The sequence below is a fragment of the Mizuhopecten yessoensis genome, unplaced genomic scaffold, assembly GCF_002113885.1.
Source record: "Mizuhopecten yessoensis strain PY_sf001 unplaced genomic scaffold, ASM211388v2 scaffold10359, whole genome shotgun sequence".
Taxonomy (NCBI): domain Eukaryota; kingdom Metazoa; phylum Mollusca; class Bivalvia; order Pectinida; family Pectinidae; genus Mizuhopecten; species Mizuhopecten yessoensis.
Window position 1 is genome coordinate 1,312,223 of NW_018408507.1, and position 21,188 is coordinate 1,333,410.

The following is a 21,188-nucleotide window of genomic DNA, read 5'->3' on the forward strand; positions in this document are numbered from 1 at the left end:
TAACCATGTTTCAAACCAACATTACCTGTGCTGAACAATAACCATGTTTCAAACCAACAGTTACCTGTGCTGAACAATAACCATGTTTCATACCAACAATTACCTGTGCTGAACAATAACCATGTTTCAAACCAACAAATACCTGTGCTGAACAATAACCAAGTTTCAAACCAACATTACCTGTGCTGAACAATAACCATGTTTCATACCAACAATTACCTGTGCTGAACAATAACCATGTTTCAAACCAACAATTACCTGTGCTGAACAATAACCATGTTTCAAACCAACATTACCTGTGCTGAACAATAACCATGTTTCAAACCAACAATTACCTGTGCTTTAAACCGACCAAAATAACACAGGTTTAATGAAGAGGATTAATCTCACAAGACAAGTTCTAATTGAAATGATAGACATTTCACAGTCCTCAAAACTACCCTCGTAAACATGTCCTCAAACTACCCTTGTGAACATGTCCTCAAACTACCTTCGTTAACATGTCCTCAAACTACCCTCGTAAACATGTCCTCAAAACTACCCTCGTAAACATGTCCTCAAAACTACCTCGTAAACATGTCATCAACTACCCTCGTAAACATGTCTTCTTGACTACCCTCGTAAACATGTCCTTAAAACTACCCTCGTAAACATGTCCTCAATACTACCCTCGTAAACATGTCCTCAAAACTACCCTCGTAAACATGTTCTCAAAACTACCCTCGTAAACATGTCCTTAAACTACCTCGTAAACATGTCCTCAAACTACCCTCGTACATGTCCTCAAACTACCCTCGTAAACATGTCCTCAAACTACCCTCGTAAACATGTTCTCAAAACTACCCTCGTAAACATGTTCTTAAAACTACCCTCGTAAACATGTCATTAAACTACCTCGTAAACATGTCCTCAAACTACCCTCGTAAACATGTCCTCAAAGTACCCTCCTAAACAAGTCCTCAAACTACCCTCGTAAACATGTCCTCAAACTACCCTCGTAAACATGTCCTCAAAACTACCCTCGTACACATAAGTGATACAGACACACGCCGCAGAAGACCACATTTCATTGAGATCTTAATTCCGATCGATCAGAAGGCAGTCCAAACAGTAGCACACCTTGTTAAACTGCTTAACACAAGTAACGTAGACTTGTCACTATTAGATACCAAACTGAAACAGAGTTATATCTAAATTTCGACCAATCAGACTCAGAGGCAAGTTTACAGTGATGGAGGCAAGTTTACAGTGATGGATAAATTGAAAAAGCGTTAAAGTTCGTCATGCCATATAACATCTACAAGCCAAATTTGATAAAAAAAAATGAGGAAAGGGTATTTTTCCCTTTAATCGGAGAGTATCGCATAAACCTAGCTTTCTCCATTTTTCATTACGATCTACTGATAGACCAATCAGAGGCCACGTAGGCCATCTTAAATGTTGCATAAATTCGGAAGCTTTCTGGGTCATCTTCATCTTACAGTTATGATCATGTGAAAGTTTTATGAACTTAGTGCCTGTAGTTTGTACTGAACGCTAATGATAAGAAATGTTAAAAATAATTCAGATTACAAACAAAACAAAACAAAACCACAAAGAAACGAAAAAATTATAATATTTAAGTGGACATCGTTCGGGTGTTTCTTAATAATAAACATAAAGAAAGTCAGAGAAATTAAATCACACCGACTTCATTCGGAGTTGAACTATTGAAAAGGAGTTCTTGTAATACACACTCGGAACAGTCTTCGCATATATATATATGCAAAAACACGAAGGCCGCTGTTGGCATACTCCATTATGCAATTCGGCTTTTGGAAGACCTCCTATTGGGCTTGACGAGGCATATAGTGTGATATTAGAAAGATTGTTACGTTATAGTATTGACATTAGGCAGAGGTCTGACGCTACTAACACATGGCTCTCTCCCATTAGCCAACAATAGGGCGCAATTTGTAGATTATATTGATAACAGTTACCGTAAACATCGCTGTCCGATTGTGTGAATGATCGAATGTATGGGTACACTGAACATCGGCTTGTAGTGGTGGACTAAACAACTCGAACACGACCTGCTATCCAGAGATAATTAATAGTGAAGGTAAATTTGTGTGAAAGGTGAACATTGGTGTATGCTTTACCGACTATGGTCATACTTGACATTACATTCAACTTGTGTTGACATCAGAAGAATTTCACAAAATCGTGCACCCCGCAGTGTCGAAAAGACATACAGTTAAACGTGAATTGATGGGAGATTGTAGAACACATTACATAAGGGAGGAATATGATCGCGCATATGGACAATGCTACGAGCAATGAGTCGTTATTGCTTTTATAAAACAGACAAAGAGCAACAGGGAATGCAGGTCGTTTATGATTTTAAAGTCTTGGTACCATTTGTTAAAAAACAGTCTAGGCTCGGCAATGTTAAATTAATGTTAAATTACAGTCTAGGCTCGGCAATGTTAAATTACAGTCTAGGCTCGGCAATGTTAAATAACGATATTGTCTATAGTGCACAGTTTTACTGTAAAATACAGTGTGGTATATTCGGGAGTATAACCGTTGGAGAACTGTGCTGACTGTTTTCGGCATGGTAAACAAGAGAGTTAAAATCGGCATTACATCCATGCTATCGCAAGGAAGCAAATACTCGACTATACATTTACCACCTCCAGCACACATTTCACACAAGGAGGAATGTCCCTAAATGAATGGGACGCTAAACCTCAATAAAACCAGACCAACCCAAATCTCGTAAGGGAATTGCTTGGCAACCCTCCTATAACCATAAACAAACCTTGCTTCGTATAAAGAGACGAATACGCATGGTAACCTTCTTGGTGACTTAGTCCCTGGGTTGTAACTTTCAACAACTTTGAAACGATAACCATATATGCTGTTGCTGGGTATAAAGAACCAAATAGAGACATGTTACCAAGGTTGGTCTCGGGGTCTGCTTCTACTTGATCACTCTCCAGTAATACACTATAATATGGAAATGATTGGAACCCCCACGATGAATCAGATTTACCATTAATTGCAGGGCATGAAGAAATGAACACAGTCATAGAACGGACCATTGGGTCTGTCCCCTCCCTTAGGGACCTAGTCCTTAGGTCGTAACATGGAAACTTCCACAAAATAACAAACAGAATATACAACTGCGAAGCATGAAGATTTTGGTTTGGTATAATGATATGGTCTTTACACTGGTTTGGTATAATGATATGGTCTTTACACTGCTGTGGCATAATGCTATGGTCTTTACACTGGTTTGGTATAATGCTGTGATTTTTACACTGGTTTGGTATAATGATATGATATTTACACTGGTTTGGTATAATGATATGGTCTTTACACTGTTTTGGTATAATGCGATCACTTTTCAGTGTTTTGGTATAATGCGATGATCTTTTCAGTGTTTTAAGGATACTTCGATGAACTTAATACTGTTTTGATATAATGATATAATATTTACACTGGTTTGGTATAATGCTATGGTCTTTACACTGGTTTGGTATAATGATATGGTCTTTTCACTGGTTTGGTATAATGCGACGTTATGTACAAGAGTCGGGAGCGTAGATATTATATAGATACTAAATATATTATAAAGACACGTAAGATATTACATAGATACGTAAGATATTATTTAGATACGTAAGATATTATATAGATACGTAAGATATCACATAGAAACGTAAGATATTATTAAGATACGTGAGATATTATAAAGTAACGTAAGATAGTGTATAGTTACGTAAGTTTTTATATAGATACGTAAGATATTATCTTGAAACGTATTATATTATATAGATACTAAAAATATTATAAAGACACATAAGATATTATAAATACACGTAAGATATTATTAAGATACGTTATATATTATAAAGTAACGTAAGATATTATATAGATACGTAAGATATTATATAGATTCGTAAGATATTACATAGATACGTAAGATATCACATATAAACGTAAGATATTATATAGATACGTAAGATATTACATAGATACGTAAGATATTACATAGATACGTAAGATATTATATTGATACGTAAGATAGCATATAGATACGTTAGATAGTACATAGATACGTAAGATAGCATATAGATACGTAAGATATTACATAGATACGTAAGATATTATATAGATACGTAAGATAGCATATAGATACGTTAGATATTACATAGATACGTAAGATAGCATATAGATACGTAAGATATTACATAGATACGTAAGATATTATATAGATACGTAAGATATCATATAGATACGTTAGATATTACATAGATACGTAAGATATTACATAGATACGTAAGATAGCATATAGATACGTAAGGTATTATATAGATACGTAAGATATTACATAGATACGTAAGATATTATATAGATACGTAAGATATTATATAGATACGTAAGATATTACATAGGTACGTAAGATATTATATAGATACGTAAGATATTATATAGTTTCGTAAGATATTACATAGATACGTAAGATATTTCAAATTTCTTTTTTAAGACTTGAAACGAAAGGTTATCGGACTGAGTACAAACAGTAGCTCTGAGGCCATAGAACCGTTAAGAGAGGCTATTTCTAGTGGCCCAGCCCATTTCTGGTATGTTGTTTGTGTATAATTATACAGGCATCACACTTCACTTTAATACGCTTGTGTACACGTCTGTCTTTATACATCAACACATAAGAACATCTAAAGTGAGCATAGATTCATATAATGAGTTTATATCAAACACGTGTTCCTGTTTCTGCCCGATATTGGTAGACCTCCTGTTTAATGGTCCTCCCATTATGTACTTTCCAAGTTAACCCTACGGTTATGAGATTGTGCGTTTCCATCTCCGTCTGGGAACACTTCAGGTACACTGTGGTTTCCACTTCATTCATGTGATGTAAAACGCCTTAAATATGGGCGTGGCTCTTAACGTATCCGTGTTGATGTATATGTTATGTCCATACTTACATATCTTGCTTTGATGATGACGGCAAGATATAAATTACTAAATAATAATGCACCGACCGTAATGTAGTCTAATCGAACCATCAGATGTGACGTAACGGAACAATTGTAAATAAATAGTTCATACATGTCATGACCCTTTTCTTAACAAACTCTGCACATTTGTCTACATTTTTTTGTGCAATATATATAATTATGCAGTGTACTAATTTCTACTAAGATCTAAGGCTAATGAATTTCTTTCATACCTATTTTATGACATCTCATAACATATGTATTTGCTGATTTAGTGGACTGCTATCCTGATATAGTGGACTGCTATCCTGATATAGTGGACTGCTATCCTGATATAGTGAACTGCTATCCTGATATAGTGGACTGTGACATAATGGACTGGTATCCTAAAACAACGGATTGCTTTCCTAAATTATCATATTATCTTGGTCCTGAGAAGCATACGTAGTCCACTTCTTTTTAAAATGAATGATTATCGTGTATCATGTTTGTAAAGGACGTGACTTGCGTCCCAGTTTGGGGCCCAATCATTGATTTTATTTCTTTATGAGCTGTGTACGTTTTGAATGGATTACGTAAGCCTACCCTGAAACCAGTCATAACACTGGTTTCATGATTGGTTCACGTATACGTTCAACTTCAAATAAAATACCGTTCAATTCATCGTCGTTGTTTTCGATATGCCATTATTGACATGGTAATGGTATAGAGAAATACTGGCTCTTTGGTGTATTGATTTACAGGGTAGGAAATGCCTTTTGGACAAGTGTTGGCTTTCCGTGTGTACTTGTTGTTCATGTGCGAAACATGATTCACGTTTGAGTGTTTTCGGCTGTCGTTCTGTAAAATACTATTCATTATTTAGTTGACTTTAGTTGACATTTCATTAAACTGCATTACATGAAATCCGTGAAATTTTAGCTCACCTGGTCCAAAGGATTAGTTGAGCCATACCGTGGCGTCCGTCGTCCGTGTGTCCGTTGTTTAAACGACTTCTTCTTAACCACTGATTGGAATTTAACTAAAATAACTGTAAGCATCCCTTTCAGTAGGGGATTCAATATTGTACAAATGGTGGGGCTGAGGACCAGGGGGCTGAGGGGCAGGGGGCTGAGGGCCAGGGGGCTGAGGGGCAGGGGNCCCAGGGGGCTGAGGGGCAGGGGGCTGAGGGCCAGGGGGCTGACACCCAGGGGGCTCAGGGGCAGAGCCAAAAAGGATAATTTGGCTGTATTGCTTTAAGCGACTTCTTCTCTGGAACTAAAGGGTGGACATCAACCATATTTGACTGGTATCATCCATGGGTGGTGGTGATTCAAAATTGTACAAATGACGAGGTTGACACCCAATGGGGCCGAGGGGCAGGGTCAAAAAGGTTAATTTGGCTAATGTGCTTTAAGCGACTTTTTCTCTGGAACCAATCGAATCATCCATAGGTGGTGGGGATTAACAATTGTACAAATGGACAACATGACCCCCCCCCCCCCCCCCCCCCCCCGGACGAAAGGGTAGGTCTAAAATAGTTTATAATGTTGGAATGGTTAATATCCCCGCCATATAACCATATATACAATTGCTGAGTATAAAGATGCTCCTTGGAGACTTAGTCCCTGGGTCATAACTTTGAAACGGTTTAGATCCCCACCCCAAAACGAAATATGCAATTGATGGGCATAAAGAGACAAACACAATCATGATATTTGCATTGACCCTTGGGTCTGGCCACACCCCTAGGGAGCTAGTTTCTGAGTCACAACTTGGAAACAGTGGAGATCCCCACCATATAATCATATTTACAATTACTGAGTATAAAGAGACGAATTCACATATGCTTCCAGGATGGCCCCGGGGTCTGCCCCACGCTTGGAAACTTAACCCATGTGTCATAAATCAAAACGGTAGGGATCCCCACCCCAATACTACATTTACAATCACTGGTCCTCTTGTTTCTATTTCGATACAGAAAAGATACAATGAAGTACATACACACAGTTTCAGCGGAATTAGCGGTTTTACTTTACACAGGAAACCAGTTTCTGATGCCATATAAAATTGATATCTAGCGGACAAAGTAATACGGATCCAGTGTAAAGGGTTTGTGTATATCACTACGGGATTTAAATCTGTCGACAAACACTTACATATTCATTATCAAGGTTCTATCAGCATGGGCGGACTTGAGTCCATAGTGTTAAAAACCACTGCTTGTGTAAACGGCTTTATGTTTAATTCAAATTTAGTTTTTATACGCCCGTCATTTGACGGGAGTATTATAGTATGGCGTCCGTCCGTGGCCGGCCGGACGGCAAACACTTTTGTTTGTCCAGCAATCTCCTCCTACATTTTTTGACGGATTTCTTAGTAGGCTAAATAATCATGTTGTTGTCTTTCTTGAAAAGAATTTTGATTCGACAATTTTTGCAAAAGTTATTGCCCTTTGTTTATTTCAGTATTTGATTTTTGTCCGGCAATCTTCTCCTGCATTTTTCAACGGATCTCTTTGAAACTTGGTATACATTATAATCATGATATGAAGTTGTGTCTCCCTTAAAGGAATTTTGATTTCGACGATTTTTGCAAAAGTGATTGGCCTTTGTTCATTTCGCTATTTGATTTTTTGTCCGGAGATTTTCTCCTACATTTAACCACTGTTAGAATGATGTAGATCTTATTTCAATGTAAGAAAGTATATTACTCTATTTGACATTTGACGGGCGAATATTGTTCCGCCCCGCGGTACTCTTGTTTTTTCTTCGGGACGGACATTTTTCTACACATATTATATGTAACCTTTTACCAGCAACAGCGTTTGCTACTTACAGTTACAATTTGACTAAAATTAGCATATTACTTAATTATGACCTAACTGCATACACTACCATAAGGGTGATAAATGTATATATTTTCGTTAATGATCTTCTGTGTATTTACATCTAATCCGTTTACTTGACAACAAACTATTCTCAAAACGATTACACTTGTGAACGGGTAATACAGTTGGCGACATAAAAACACATACATCAACCACAAATAATGACGTCGTTACTGGGAAAACTAAATAAGAACCACACCCTCTCAATCAAAGCAACGCTCTAATGTATAGGTCCGTGTTCAGTCGTTCGTGTTAAGTCGATGTTTACTGTCGATGTGTCCGTGTTAAGTCGTTGTTTACTGTCGATGTGTACATGTTAAGTCAATGTTTACTGTCGATGTGTCCGTGTTAAGTCGATGTTTACTGTCGATGTGTCCGTGTTAGGTCAATGTTTACTATCGATGTGTCTGTGTTAAGTCAATGTTTACTGTCGATGTGTCCGTGTTAAGTCAATGTTTACTGTCGATGTGTCCGTGTTAAGTCGTTTTTTCTGTCGATGTGTACATGTTAAGTCAATGTTTACTGTCGATGTGTCCGTCTTAAGTCGTTGTTTACTGTCGATGTGTCCGTGTTATTAGTCAATGTTTATTGTCGATGTGTCCGTGTGAAGTCGTTGTTTACTGTCGATGTGTCCGTGTTAAGTCGTTGTTTACTGTCGATGTGTCCGTGTTAAGTCGATGTTTACTGTCGATGTGTCCGTGTTAAGTCGATGTTTACTGTCGATGTGTCCGTGTTAAGTCGATGTTTACTGTCGATGTGTCCGTGTTATAAGTCAATGTTTATTGTCGATGTGTCCGTGTGAAGTCGTTGTTTACTGTCGATGTGTCCGTGTTAAGTCGTTGTTTACTGTCGATGTGTCTGTGTTAAGTCGATGTTTACTGTCGATGTGTCCGTGTTATAAGTCAATGTTTATTGTCGATGTGTCTGTGTTAAGTCAATGTTTACTGTCGATGTGTCCGTGTTAAGTCTATGTTTACTGTCGATGTGTCTGTGTTAAGTCAATGTTTTCTGTCGATGTGTCCGTGTTAAGTCGATGTTTATTGTCGATGTGTCTGTGTTAAGTCAATGTTTACTGTCGATGTGTCCGTGTTAAGTCTATGTTTACTGTCGATGTGTCTGTGTTAAGTCAATGTTTTCTGTCGATGTGTCCGTGTTAAGTCGATGTTTATTGTCGATGTGTCTGTGTTAAGTCAATGTTTACTGTCGATGTGCCCGTGTTAAGTCGTTGTTTACTGTCGATGTGTCCGGGTGAAGTCGTTGTTTACTGTCGATGTGTCTGTGTTAAGTCGATGTTTACTTTCGATGTGTCCGTGTTAAGTCGTTGTTTACTGTCGATGTGTCTGTGTTAAGTCGTTGTTTACTGTCGATGTGTCTGTGTTAAGTCCATGTTTACTGTCGATGTGCCCGTGTTAAGTCGTTGTTTACTGTCGATGTGTCCGTGTTAAGTCGTTGTTTACTGTCGATGTGTCCGTGTTAAATCGATGTTTACTGTGGATCTGTCTGTATTAAGTCGATGTTTACTGTCGATGTGTCCGTGTTAAGTCGTTGTTTGCTGTCGATGTGTCCGTGTTCAGACGTTGTTTACTGTCGACAAACCGGTCTAGTCGTGTCTTTTAAACATATATAAGGTATCGGCTCCCTCTCGGCAGAATGTCGCTCTATTTTTTTCTTTAAGAGATACATGTTAATAAACTCATAGGGTTCGGCCCTGCTTTTCTCCATAAGGATTTAGTCTCTAGGTCATTGAATTGGTTGAAATCTCCATATAACTATAGAATTGCTAGTCATGAAAAATACATTGAATCGGTTGAAATATTCCTTTAACAATACAATTGCTGGCATAAACAGGACAAATACTTTCATGCCCCCAGAATTTAACTAAGGGTTCGTCTCTGTCCTTGTGAACTAGTTTCCGAGTCGTTAAATGATAATGGTTCAGGTCCGAACCCTATGACCGTTGATGAATTAGTTCCTGTGTCATCAATTGGAAACGGTTAAGATATCCGTCCTATAACCATATATACAATTGCTAAACATAAAAACAGAAACATAATCACGCTACTAAGTTTGACCCTATGTGCAAGCCAGACCCCTGATGACTTAGGTCCTGATATATATAGTATATAAACATGTGCTTGTTTGCTTAAACATCAAGGTCGATTGATACAGGCCTCTTGTCTGTATTTAGTTAACATGCTTTTGTGATTCAATCCCAACTCTGACAGGAGTCCTCCGGATTGGTACCTGTCCTGGTTATCTCCATGCTATATGGTATAGGGGGTACAAATGTACATATCATCAATATTTGCTATGTAGAGATACGCGAAAATGACATTTCAGAACGGGATGATATTTATTTTGATTTGAAATATACAATGATAGAATATAAAGATAATGCGCAGGTTTTGTGTGTCTGTCAGTGTTTACAGTGAGTACTGTAAGTCACTTAAAATAAATTAAATACAATGTTCGAGGTGGTTTTGTATGGCATCTGTGTATAAGCTGAAGTTACCAGGTCATTGAATGTTTCCCAGGATGGGGCGTTGCCCTTGTCCGACCGGCACGTGCACTTCCTGTTGTGGCGAACCATTCCTGTGGTGGTATGGCGGTGTCGTACATTATAAAGTTATTGTTATATCACATTTATTACATATATTAGATAGATATATATATTAACGAACATTCCAGATTTCAAACTTTTGAAAGTATTAAACAATATGATGAGCACTTTGTTAAAACATAACGTTATACATTTAGTCTTCCGTGTAGTTTGGTGTGGTTCGATCCTAATATTTGAATGAAAAATACAATCTATTTAATGTGTTTGACAGTATGTCGGTCATGAGTACAGAAAGCTCTGATTTCAAACGTCATATACATAGGTCCTAGATCGACACTCGTTACTGTAACAGTTTAGAATAATCGTGTAAAATAACAAATAAAACAGCAAAGGCAAAATAATTCATTGTACGTATAATATATACAAAGATCAATCGTTATGTAAACACGCAGTGTCGCATAGCACATGTGTCTGATTTACGTATCTGTTGATACAGTCGAGCATGGTGTCCTTGTCTTGACTCACCTTCCTCACTGAATGTGTTCTTATCTAGTTCCTAAATACGAATTTAATATCGATGACCACTTTGCACTTTTCGTATAAAATACATGGAACTTGAGTAATAAAAAGATGTATGATTTGTGAAATTAAAAAAAAAAGGACAATAAGCATACACTTTGTTATTTAAATTTGAAAATCAGGATTGATTCACTTTATATATATGTACTTAAAATAGCCAAATTTATCTTCCGCCCTGTAAAACTTGACACCGACAACAAACAATACAAAATGAATCGGATTTATATCATTACCCCTTATCAGGCCCCAACAGTATGGGAAATGTGATCGCTGAGTTATCGACACGCGGCGAATCCAGAACGAGGCAAAGCGACTCCACCCCTGTTTATTTATATACGGTATTTATATTGACTGCAGATAGACGGGGCTTGCCGAGAGCTACGAGTGGGGCAATTCAAATAGGTGAACGATTAAACCAGCTTTGAAATATTAGGATTCAAACCACTAGTAGTTTACCGAGTGTAAAGAAGACTGGTATAATAGTGAAAACCTATAGTGATGCATGCAGTTACCTCGTCATTACATATACGTAGACAGATGTGTAATCTATTATTTGTTATAGGAAAGAAAAAAGCGGATTGTTTACTTTGTATTAAACAAATATTTGTACTCAAGTAAAGTATTGGGAAACCCCAAACGAATTTCTATAGATTTTGATAAGAATTCTGAACATTATGTCATATACGTTATGAAGCGTTCGCCTTTTCTACACGTATCCTTTAGGATTAGATCAGTCGTGACTTGAACATTAATGACCCATGCGAATTGCTGAATATAGCTGTGTGGAATGTGCTTTACAATCTACCGCGAGCGCAAATGTACTACTATACACAAACCTTCTGCCGAACTGCATGTCACTGCACACACAAGTCACTGTCACTGTCGTTATATAATTACAGTGCATGATATAAAACCATCCTTATACGATAAGTAATGCATACTGAAGTTGTTGTACAGTATACGATAAGTTATACATACTACAGGTGTTGTACAGTATACGTTAAGTAATTTATACTACAGGTGTTGTACAGTATACGATAAGTAATGCATACTACAGGTGTTGTACAGTATACGATAAGTAATTTATACTACAGGTGTTGTACAGTATACGATAGGGTAATACATACTACAGGTGTTGTACAATATACGATAAGTAATACATGCTACAGGTGTTGTACAGTATGCGGCTTCTCAGGTGCATTTCAGGTACGTATTGGAGTCCAGAAGGAGACGCTTATTGGATGTTTATAATCTAAATGTTACAGTAGAAGCTAGATATGTTTGCTTTACTATTTAATTTACATCAGTTAGACAGCGGAACAATGTTACAAATATTCTAAGTTTCCATATCAGCGAAAGCCAATAAAGTTACCATCGAAATCAGATGTTGAGCGTCGATCAACAAAAAAGTCGAGCATCGATCGTGTAAAAAAATCAAAGCTGAACTGTTTTGACCAAATGATTTCACTGTGACATGATCAAGTCCACATGCTCATATATAGACTAAGGGCCACTCTAATGTGTTGTATAATAGTTTGAATATCAGGAGAACTATTTTGAACACCTTAAGTTTATGTGAAGTGTGACTTGTTTGTATAAAAAGTGATATTTGGGGAAAATTAACCGAGATTAAACCTGATGATGTCCTGTAACCCATGCCAAAAATAGGACTTGTAACCCACTTTTCAAAATAGAACTTATAACCCACTTCTCAAAATGGGACAGGTATTTCACTTCTCAAAATTGGTCTCGTAACTCACTTCTCAAAAAAGGACTGGTAACCCACTTCTCAAAATAGGACTTGAAACCCACTTCCCAAAATAGGACTGGTAACCCACTTCTCAAAATATGACTTGAAACCCACTTCCCAAAATAGGACAGGTAACCTACTTCCCAAAATAGGACTGGTAACCCACTTCCCAAAAAAGGACTGGTAACCCACTACCCAAAATAGGAATGGTAACCCACTTCTCAAAATAGGACTTGTAACCCACTTCCCAAAATAGGACTGGTAACCCACTTTCCAAAATAGGACTGGTAACCCACTTCCCAAAATAAGACTGGTAACCCACTTTCCAAAATAGAACTGTTAACCCACTTCCCAAAATAGGACTCGTAACCTACTTCTCAATATAGGACTGGTAACCCACTTCCCAAAATAGGACTGGAAACCCACTTGCCAAAATAGGACTGGTAACCCACTTCTCAAAATAGAACTTGTAACCCACTTCTCAAAATAGAACTGGTAACCCACTTCCCAAAATAGGACTGTTAACCCACTTCTCAAAATCGGACTTGTAACCCACTTCCGTAAATAGGACTGGTAACCCACTTCTCAAAATAGGACTGGTAACCAACTTCCCAAAATAGGACTGTTCACCCACTTGCCAAAATAGGACTGGTAACGCACTTCTCAAAATAGAACTTGTAACCCACTTCTCAAAATAGAACTGGTAACCCACTTCCCAAAATAGGACTGTTAACCCACTTCTAAAAATCGGACTTGTAACCCACTTCCCAAAATAGGACTGGTAATCCACTTCCCAAAATAGGACTGGTAACCCACTTCCCAAAATAGGACTGGTAACCCACTTCCCAAAATAGGACAGGTAACCCACTTTTCCAAAAAGGGACTGGTCACCCACTTCTCAAAATAGGACTGGTAACCCAATTTTCAAAATAGAACTTGTAACCCACTTCTCAAAATAGGACAGGTAACCCACTTCCCAAAATAGGACTGGTAACCCACTTTCCAAAATAGGACTGGTAACCCACTTCCCAAAATAGAACTTGTAACCCACTTCCCAAAATAGGACTTGTAACCCACTTCCCAAAATAGGACTGGTAACCCACTTCCCAAAATAGGACTGGTAACCCACTTCCCAAAATAGGACTGTTAAATCACTTCTCAAAATAGGACTTGTAAACCAAGGGGGTGAGAGATTCTATTAACCCTTTATTTTAGTTCAAGGTTACTACAAGATTTCGAAATATCGTTTTGTGTGTGTCAAATCAAGAAATCCTTGACAATAAGCAATTAAGATAGCCAGGTAAGGTATTGCCGTCACCAAACGTAATTAAAACGAACCATACCAATTGCGTTTTTGTTAGCTTTGCCTTTTTCCTAACACTGATAAGTATCGACAGGAGTTCACGAATCCCCCAAAGAAATGACAAAAGGGATGGAGGAGAGCATATTTTTATTTTAAAAGTTCGCATGGTTCGAAGCAACAGTGATCATGAGGTGGCGCGGTGTCTGTCGCCTGTCCGTCAATCATTTTCCTTAAAAACGGTACTTGTCCTGCACGGCGTAGGTAGATTGTGACTTTGGTTTAGAGCATTGTAGATAAAGGGTACTCAATGTTGTATCGACGGAGGGAGGTTGTTGCCCCCCCCCCCTCACCCTCCCCGCTTCCTGAAGGCAGATCTACAGCATCCCTTGGTCAAAAGGACTTAATATTTAGGATTAACATATGCACAATCCCCTTTGTCCTTGGTTGTGCATGCTTCATTTTGAGACATTCAGAAGAATAAGTTTTTTGGCAGTTAAGTTCGCAGAAAATAAATCACATATTTTTTCTATAATTTTCAAATGAAGGTCCTTTAATTCTTTTCTTTAGTTATGAATATTGGTGATTTTGAGATTTAAGTTGCTTGTTCAGAAAAAATAGAATTAATACAAAAATGTCTTCTTTTTTTCTATATTTTACACATTATTGCAGTGTGTTGTAGTATTATGTAACACGACAACACAAAACTGGAAAAATAATGTCAAACACACCAGTAGGAACATTTGATCAAGTTACGATAAGGTTCATTAAATGCATTTAGCTTTATGGATACACAACTTTCAGAATGTTCTTGTACATTGTAGCATATGCAATGCTATTTTTCAGATAAAATACATAATACTATAATGTCATGCTTCTATCAGAAAAAGGTTCAAGTGTCTACCAGACGAACAGCAACCGCAGAAATAATATAAAGAATTGACTATACAATTTTGAGTCTCCTTTTGTAGTATCGTGTATGAGACGAGTAATATAGCCCAGTTGTCCCCGCCCGTACTGACCCGTCTTCTGTCCGCTGTAGTTACAGACGATGATAAACGAGCTGGGAGTTGGTCGGCAAAATAACGCCAATGTCAGGTGGATTGGACAGCTTCCCGCCAATTGGTGTCGTCTGCTTGCGTTGTGAGAAATTTAGATTTGAGATGTGGATCTGGCTACATATGTAGCTGTAATTAAATGGAATGCATAACATTATCTCTTTGGCCGGAGGTAAGGTAGGGGAAGGGTGAAATACGGACCACGTTTTATAAATTACTTCTTCACACATCAACGTATTTTCTGCACCAGTTTACCAACGTAAGTTATGGAAGGCAGCTTTTAATTTTGACGACTGTGCATAGCTATGCACGACCGTTATAATAGACTTCTCAAGGGCGCAAGACATGGTGGCTAATCAAGACAATGTTTTGATAATTTACTCCTCCCCGTTGAAAGCTACACAGACTTCCACCACCAAAATCGCAATGTCAACCTTAGCTTAGCTTGCCATTGCACAAGGCTATGGAGTTAGTTCATAATCAATCATAATCAATCAACAAAAAAAAGCACACAATTTGGAAACATACTGAAATTCTACTAAATTATTTGTCTCGCCTGTTTTGATGCATGTACACACGGAAGGATCAGCCACCTATTTTGTTGGTTTTTGTTTTGGTCCTCACTGTGGTTTCCGCAAGATAACTTTATAAATGTCGTTCATATTTGTATTGGAAAAAGATATAGGACATATACATTCGTTCAGGTGGGTTAGTACACCATAATCTCAGAAATCAACTTTACTCTTTTAAGAATGCCCAGAAAAATTCGGAGTACGTCACTTTGATACACAATGAGTCTAAGTGGTTGGTACATTGGACGGGCGTATATCGTTTCACCCGTGCGGTACTCTTGCTGATAAGATTGTAAACATTATATAAATATGTAAGTTGGCAAGAGGCATGTGAGGAGAATGTATTAAATTACTCGCGTTCTCTGCAGGCTATTAACTATTTGACATGTATTCTACAATGATAATCAACAGTGGTATGCTCTACCGTACAGTCTGAGTATGATGGTCAACAGACACCAATGGTATGCCCTACTGTACAGGCGGAGTATGATGGTCAACAGACACCAATGGTATGCTCTACTGTACAGTCGAAGTATGATGGTCAACAAACACCAATGGTATGCCCTACTGTACAGTCGAAGTATGATTGTCAACAGACACCAATGGTATGCCCTACTGTACAGTCGGAGTATGATAGTTAACAGACACCAATGGTATGCCCTACTGTACAGTCGAAGGATGATTGTCAACAGACACCAATGGTATGCCCTATTGTACAGTCGGAGTATGATAGTCAACAGACACCAATGGTATGCCCTACTGTACAGTCGGAGTATGATAGTTAACAGACACCAATGGTATGCCCTACTGTACAGTCGGAGTATGATGGTCAACAGACACCAATGGTATGCTCTACTGTACAGTCGAAGTATGATGGTCAACAAACACCAATGGTATGCCCTACTGTACAGTCGAAGTATGATGGTCAACAGACACCAATGGTATGCCCTACTATACAGTCGAAGTATGATTGTCAACAGACACCAATGGTATGCCCTACTGTACAGTCGGAGTATGATGGTCAACAGACATCAATGTTATGCCCTACTGTACAGTCTGAGTACGATTGTCAACATACACCAATGGTATGCCCTACTGTACAGTCGAAGTATGATTGTCAACATACACCAATGGTATGATCTACTGTATGGTGGGCTATTAAAAATCACCCTTCGTCCGTGGTTCGTCCGGCCGCCTGTCCTTAAACAATTGTTGTTAACGCTCTTTCTGAAGTTTCAAATGAAGGTTTTCCATGGTCCAGAGTCCGTCCTTAAATAATTCTTTTCATAGCAATTCCTCTTAAAGTATTGGAGGGAACTTTTATAAATGTTATATGTAAGTTCCCCTTGGTCCCTAGTTGTGCAATACAACAAAATTGCCGATAGGCGGACGTCTTTCATTCTGAAAGTGAAGTTTGCTATCGCTATTTCTCAGGAAGTACTGAATGGGTCTTTTCCAGATTTCACCTGTAAGTTTCCCTTGGTCTGTAAATGTGCGTGTTAACATTTGAAACTAAACGGATAAAAAATGGCTGATATGCGGCCATCTTGGATTTTGACAGATAAAGATTGTTTTCACTATTTCTCAAAAAGTGCTTGAGGGATATTTCTCAATTTTGATATCTAGGATCTCCTTTATCGATTTTTGTACATGTTTACTTTTGAGACTGATCGGTTTAACAAAATGGCTGACCAATGGCCATCTTGGATTTTGACAGTTAAAGTTTGTTATTGCTATTACTCGATAAGTACTTGAGGGATCTTTTTAAATTTCAAATGAATGTTCCCTTTGGTACCCAGTTTTGCATGTCTCATGTCAAGACTCATCTTTAAAACAAAATCCGCCAGGCAACCATCATGTATTTTGATTTTTTTTATCGCTTTTTCTGAAAAAAACCCGCTTGACAAATATTTCTCAAATTTCATATTAAGGGTTTCCTTAGTCCTAATTGCGCATGTATTTTTTTTAGACTAAAAACAAGTAAATAAGTGAAATGACAAACTCGCTTTGAAGGTTGCCTTCATAGCAGTATGAAGTTGCATTTACTGTAAACTTGACTCGATCAAACTGAGAGAAGAAAACAAGAGAAAATATCACATTGACAGAACTAATGCAGATGGTATTATGGTGGGCCCCAGGATCCCTCTGACATAGGACTAATTAAGATGGTATAATGGTGGGCCCCAGGATCCCTCTGACATAGGACTAATGAAGATGGTATAATGGGGGGCCCCAGGATCCCTCTGACATAGGACTAATGAAGATGGTATAATGGTGGGCCCCAGGATCCCTCTGACATAGGACTAATGAAGATGGTATAATGGTGGGCCCCAGGATCCCTCTGACATAGGACTAATGAAGATGGTATAATGGTGGGCCCCAGGATCCCTCTGACATAGGACTAATGAAGATGGTATAATGGTGGGCCCCAGGATCCCTCTGACATAGGACTAATGAAGATGGTATAATGGTGGGCCCCAGGATCCCTCTGACATAGGACTAATGAAGATGGTATAATGGTGGGCCCCAGGATCCCTCTGACATAGGACTAATGAAGATGGTATAATGGTGGGCCCCAGGATCCCTCTGACATAGGACTAATGAAGATGGTATAATGGTGGGCCCCAGGATCCCTCTGACATAGGACTAATGAAGATGGTATAATGGTGGGCCCCAGGATCCCTCTGACATAGGACTAATGAAGATGGTATAATGGTGGGCCCCAGGATCCCTCTGACATAGGACTAATGAAGATGGTATAATGGTGGGCCCCAGGATCCCTCTGACATAGGACTAATGAAGATGGTATAATGGTGGGCCCCAGGATCCCTCTGACATAGGACTAATGAAGATGGTATAATGGTGGGCCCCAGGATCCCTCTGACATAGGACTAATGAAGATGGTATAATGGTGGGCCCCAGGATCCCTCTGACATAGGACTAATGAAGATGGTATAATGGTGGGCCCCAGGATCCCTCTGACATAGGACTAATGAAGATGGTATAATGGTGGGCCCCAGGATCCCTCTGACATAGGACTAATGAAGATGGTATAATGGTGGGCCCCAGGATCCCTCTGACATAGGACTAATGAAGATGGTATAATGGTGGGCCCCAGGATCCCTCTGACATAGGACTAATGAAGATGGTATAATGGTGGGCCCCAGGATCCCTCTGACATAGGACTAATGAAGATGGTATAATGGTGGGCCCCAGGATCCCTCTGACATAGGACTAATGAAGATGGTATAATGGTGGGCCCCAGGATCCCTCTGACATAGGACTAATGAAGATGGAACACTGTATAATGGTGGGCCCCAGGATCCCTCTGACATAGGACTAATGAAGATGGTACACTGTATAATGATGGGCCCCAGGATCCCTCTGACATAGGACTAATGAAGATGTTATAATGGGGGGCCCCAGGATCCCTCTGACATTGGACTAATGAAGATGGAACACTGTATAATGGTGGGCCCCAGGATCCCTCTAACATAGGACTAATGAAGATGGTATAATGCTGGGCCCCAGGATCCCTCTGACATAGCACTAATGAAGAACGTATAATGGGGGCCCCAGGATCCCTCTGACATAGGACTAATGAAGATGGTACACTGTATAATGGTGGGCCCCAGGATCCCTCTGACATAGAACTAATGGAGATGGTATAATGGTGGGCCCCAGGATCCCTCTGACATAGGACTAATGAAGAACGTATAATGGGGGCCCCAGGATCCCTCTAACATAAAACTAATGAAGAACGTATAATGGGGGGCCCCAGGATCCCTCTAACATAAAACTAATGAAGATGGTATAATGGTGGGCGCCAAGATCCATCTGGGATCTCTTGTTTGTCATCGTCTTAAATTGATTCCATGTCATTTCAGTAAAATGCACCAACTGTAAATTATTTCGTGCCTTAACCATTTGCTGCAATGTTGGGGTCCCAATATCCATCGTGTATGTTTTTTATAACACATATTTACTGAATCAGGTTAAGTTTGTTCTAATACATTGAAAAATACGAACATCACCTCCCGAATCGTAATGCTATGTTCTAATTCTAGAGATAGGTATATAACTTTCACGTAAAACATGATTCTTGAGAGATAGGTATATAACTTTCACGTAAAACATGATTCTTCAGAGATAGGTGTTTAACTTTCACGTACAACATGATTCTTCAGAGGTAGGTATATAACTATCTCGTACAACTTGAGTCTTCAGAGATAGGTGTTTAACTTTCACGTACAAATGTACAACATGATTTGTGGGCGAGGGTGTTTTGCGCGGTTACATTCTTGTGAATGATGATACATGGTCGGACATCGATCCAGCTACAACAACATTAAAACAGCATTACCACATTAGTCAACGGGTTTTGATTGACTTTACCACGGTGTCTGTTATATATGACTTAAACATTTACAAAATAAAAGGAACTTTTATCAACACACAAAAAACTGAAATAAAAGTAACTTATATTAACACACGACTTTAATCTTGTATGATTTCAGGTTAATAATAACGGCCTTTTGACATTTGAAAAGGAGAAAAAGTCATACAAACCTGAAAAATTCCCTCTGAACGACAACACGTCCGTGATAGCCATATTCTGGGCGGATATAGACACACAGCGAGAAGGGGGTAATGTGACGTATAGACAGACAACGGATCCTCTTCTTCTAACCAGGGCAACAGAAGAAGTTCGGAAATACTTTTTTTTGAGAAAGGAGTTTACGTGGATGTTGATTGCTACTTGGTTTGAGGTTGGATTCTATGGGGCCTCTAACACAGGAGAATTACGGGTAAGTATACAGTACAGGTGTAGATTGTGAGGCTGTAGAGCGAACCACATCGGTATAAGCTTTACAACCCTTACTTTATAATATCGGAAATGTATGTAGGTCTATAGCGTCGGGGAAAGCGTTCCTTTATACATGTAGTTCCAGAAATGGTAGTAAGAAAAATGGGATATTGTGTAAACCAGTCAAGCATGACTAATTAATTGATAGTGACGGAAATAGTAGTTACAAATCTTTGTCTTCATATAAATGTCAGAAGTAGTAATTCAACTCTCCCTTTATAGTGTGAAAATATCACTTATAAAACCTATACTTTATAGTGTGAAAATATCACTAATAAAACCTATACTTTATAGTGTGAAAATATCACTTATAAAATCTATACTTTATAGTGTGAAAATATCACTTATAAAACCTATACTTTATAGTGTGAAAATATCACTAATAAAACCTATACCTTATAGTGTGAAAATATCACTTATAAAACCTATACTTTATAGTGTGAAAATATCACTTATAAAACCTGTATTTTATAGTGTGAAAATATCACTTATAAACCTATACTTTATAGTGTGAAAATATTACTAATAAAACCTGTACTTTATAGTGTGAAAATATCACTTATAAAACCTGTATTTTATAGTGTGAAAATATCACTAATAAACCTATACTTTATAGTGTGAAAATAT

At 38.3% G+C, this 21,188-nt stretch overlaps 1 protein-coding gene across 1 annotated transcript in view; it reads left to right on the forward strand.

The window, feature by feature from the left end:
* The window catches only part of LOC110460307 (sushi domain-containing protein 2-like), a 58,509-nt gene that overhangs the window by 17,018 nt on the left and 20,303 nt on the right, over window positions 1-21,188 (forward strand). The window contains exon 2 of the mRNA XM_021513138.1: window positions 20,212-20,502. Within this exon, the coding sequence (XP_021368813.1) occupies window positions 20,212-20,502 (291 nt within the window). The remainder of the gene's footprint in view (window positions 1-20,211; window positions 20,503-21,188) is intronic.